The 1928-nt window shown below is 53.2% G+C and overlaps 1 protein-coding gene across 1 annotated transcript; it reads left to right on the top strand.

The window, feature by feature from the left end:
• Positions 1 to 503: 503 nt before the first annotated feature.
• On the top strand, positions 504 to 1529 carry gper1 (G protein-coupled estrogen receptor 1). The gene has a single exon (XM_061700787.1). It carries the CDS (start codon positions 504 to 506, stop codon positions 1527 to 1529), a length of 1026 nt encoding a protein of 341 aa, XP_061556771.1.
• Positions 1530 to 1928: the final 399 nt, after the last annotated feature.

The raw sequence follows: 1928 nt of genomic DNA, 5'->3' as shown, positions 1-1928 counted from the left end.
GGAGGAATTTCAATGCATCTGCTTAAGCCCGCGGCTTGAATTTTAATGAAGGCACTTAGTGGTCTGCCATCCCATTAGGACAAAAACAAAAAACAACAACAGATTTTTCAGAACAACGACTTAACACATGATGCATCTTTGAGTAAAGATTAGAACTAATGAGTTTTTTTTTTTTTTGTAACAAAATCCCTTTTGTATTGAGTTTGTTCTAATCTTCTCTCCGCTCTTTAGCTCAGGTGTCACATCGGCGCTGTCGCCGGCCGAGGTCCACTGAATAAAGATGGACCGGCGGGGGGAAAGCGGCGGCCAGTGACGCATCGAGTCAATCTCAGGTGTGCTAAGGCCAAAGGTGTCATGGAGGCGCTCCTGTGTCGCGTCTGGAATCCGTCCCCAATGGCTGCCAATGGAGCGTGAACCGTCAGGTTTCCTCCGTCAGCATCGAAGATCAGGCTCGAACCATGTAGCGGACACAGGTGATCCGAGACATTCCCACAGTAGCCACTATGGAAGTGCAGACCACCTCCCTGGTGTGGATTTACGTTAACGTGACGGTCAACACTTCCGACGAGTTCAACTCCACTGAGAGCTCGGAGAAGTCTTACGCTATCGGTCTCTTCCTGTCCTGCCTCTACACCATCCTCCTCTTCCCCATCGGATTCATAGGCAACATCCTGATCCTGGTGGTCAACCTGAACCACCGCGAGAAGATGACCATCCCCGACCTGTACTTCGTCAACCTGGCGGTGGCCGACCTGATCCTGGTGGCCGACTCGCTCATCGAGGTGTTCAACCTGAACGAGAAGTACTACGACTATGCCGTGCTGTGCACCTTCATGTCACTCTTCCTGCAGGTCAACATGTACAGCAGCATCTTCTTCCTCACGTGGATGAGCTTCGACCGCTACGTGGCGCTGGCCGGCTCGGTGGGCTGCAGCCCGCTGAGGACCATGCGGCACGCCAAGCTCAGCTGCGGCCTCATCTGGATGGCGTCCATTCTGGCCACGCTTCTGCCCTTCACCATCGTGCAGACGCAGCACCGCGGCGAGCTCCACTTCTGTTTCGCCAACGTCTTCGAGATCCAGTGGCTGGAGGTGACGATCGGCTTTCTGCTGCCGTTCTCCGTCATCGGCCTGTGCTACTCCCTGATCGTACGGATCCTCATGCGGGCGCAGAAGCATCGCGGGCTGTGGCCGAGGCGGCAGAAGGCATTGCGGATGATCGTGGTGGTGGTGCTGGTCTTCTTCATCTGCTGGCTGCCGGAGAACGTCTTCATCAGCATCCAGCTGCTGCAGGGCACCGCCGACCCGGCCCGCAGGACCACCGCCACGCTGTGGCACGACTACCCGCTGGCGGGCCACATCGTCAACCTGGCCGCCTTTTCCAACAGCTGCCTCAACCCCATCATCTACAGCTTTCTGGGAGAGACCTTCCGGGACAAGTTGAGGCTCTTTGTCAAGCAGAAGGCCAACTGGTCGGCCGTCGGTCTACATTTGGGACCTCCGGTCAGGACTGAGGTGTCCGAGGTGTAAGGAGAGAGTGTGAAACAATATCTGCTCACCTTATGAACAAAAAGCCCAAAGACAGAACCCTGTACACCAAACTGTAAACCACTAATCATTCTAGCACTCAGCGAGAATGTTCATTGTTTTCTGGCTTGAGCCACAGGGACTCATGCTTTTCCTTAAATGATTTACTTGGGGGCAACACGGTGGAGAGGAAGTTAGAACGTTTGCCTCCCAGTTCTAACATTTGTGTTTCAGCTCTCTGATCTGGCCTTCCTGAAAGGGATTTTGTATGTTCTTCATGTGCTTGTGTGGGTTCTCTCCGAGTACCTCATCTTCCTCCAACATACCACAAACAAATTTAAAAGATGCTATACTGTCCATAGTCGTGTATGTGAGTGTGAATGTGAATGCTTGTTTTGTCTA

The sequence above is a fragment of the Phycodurus eques genome, chromosome 16 (genome assembly GCF_024500275.1).
Source record: "Phycodurus eques isolate BA_2022a chromosome 16, UOR_Pequ_1.1, whole genome shotgun sequence".
Lineage (NCBI taxonomy): Eukaryota > Metazoa > Chordata > Actinopteri > Syngnathiformes > Syngnathidae > Phycodurus > Phycodurus eques.
The sequence above is the reverse complement of the archived record's forward strand: the minus strand, read 5'-3'. Positions and strand labels throughout refer to the sequence as shown.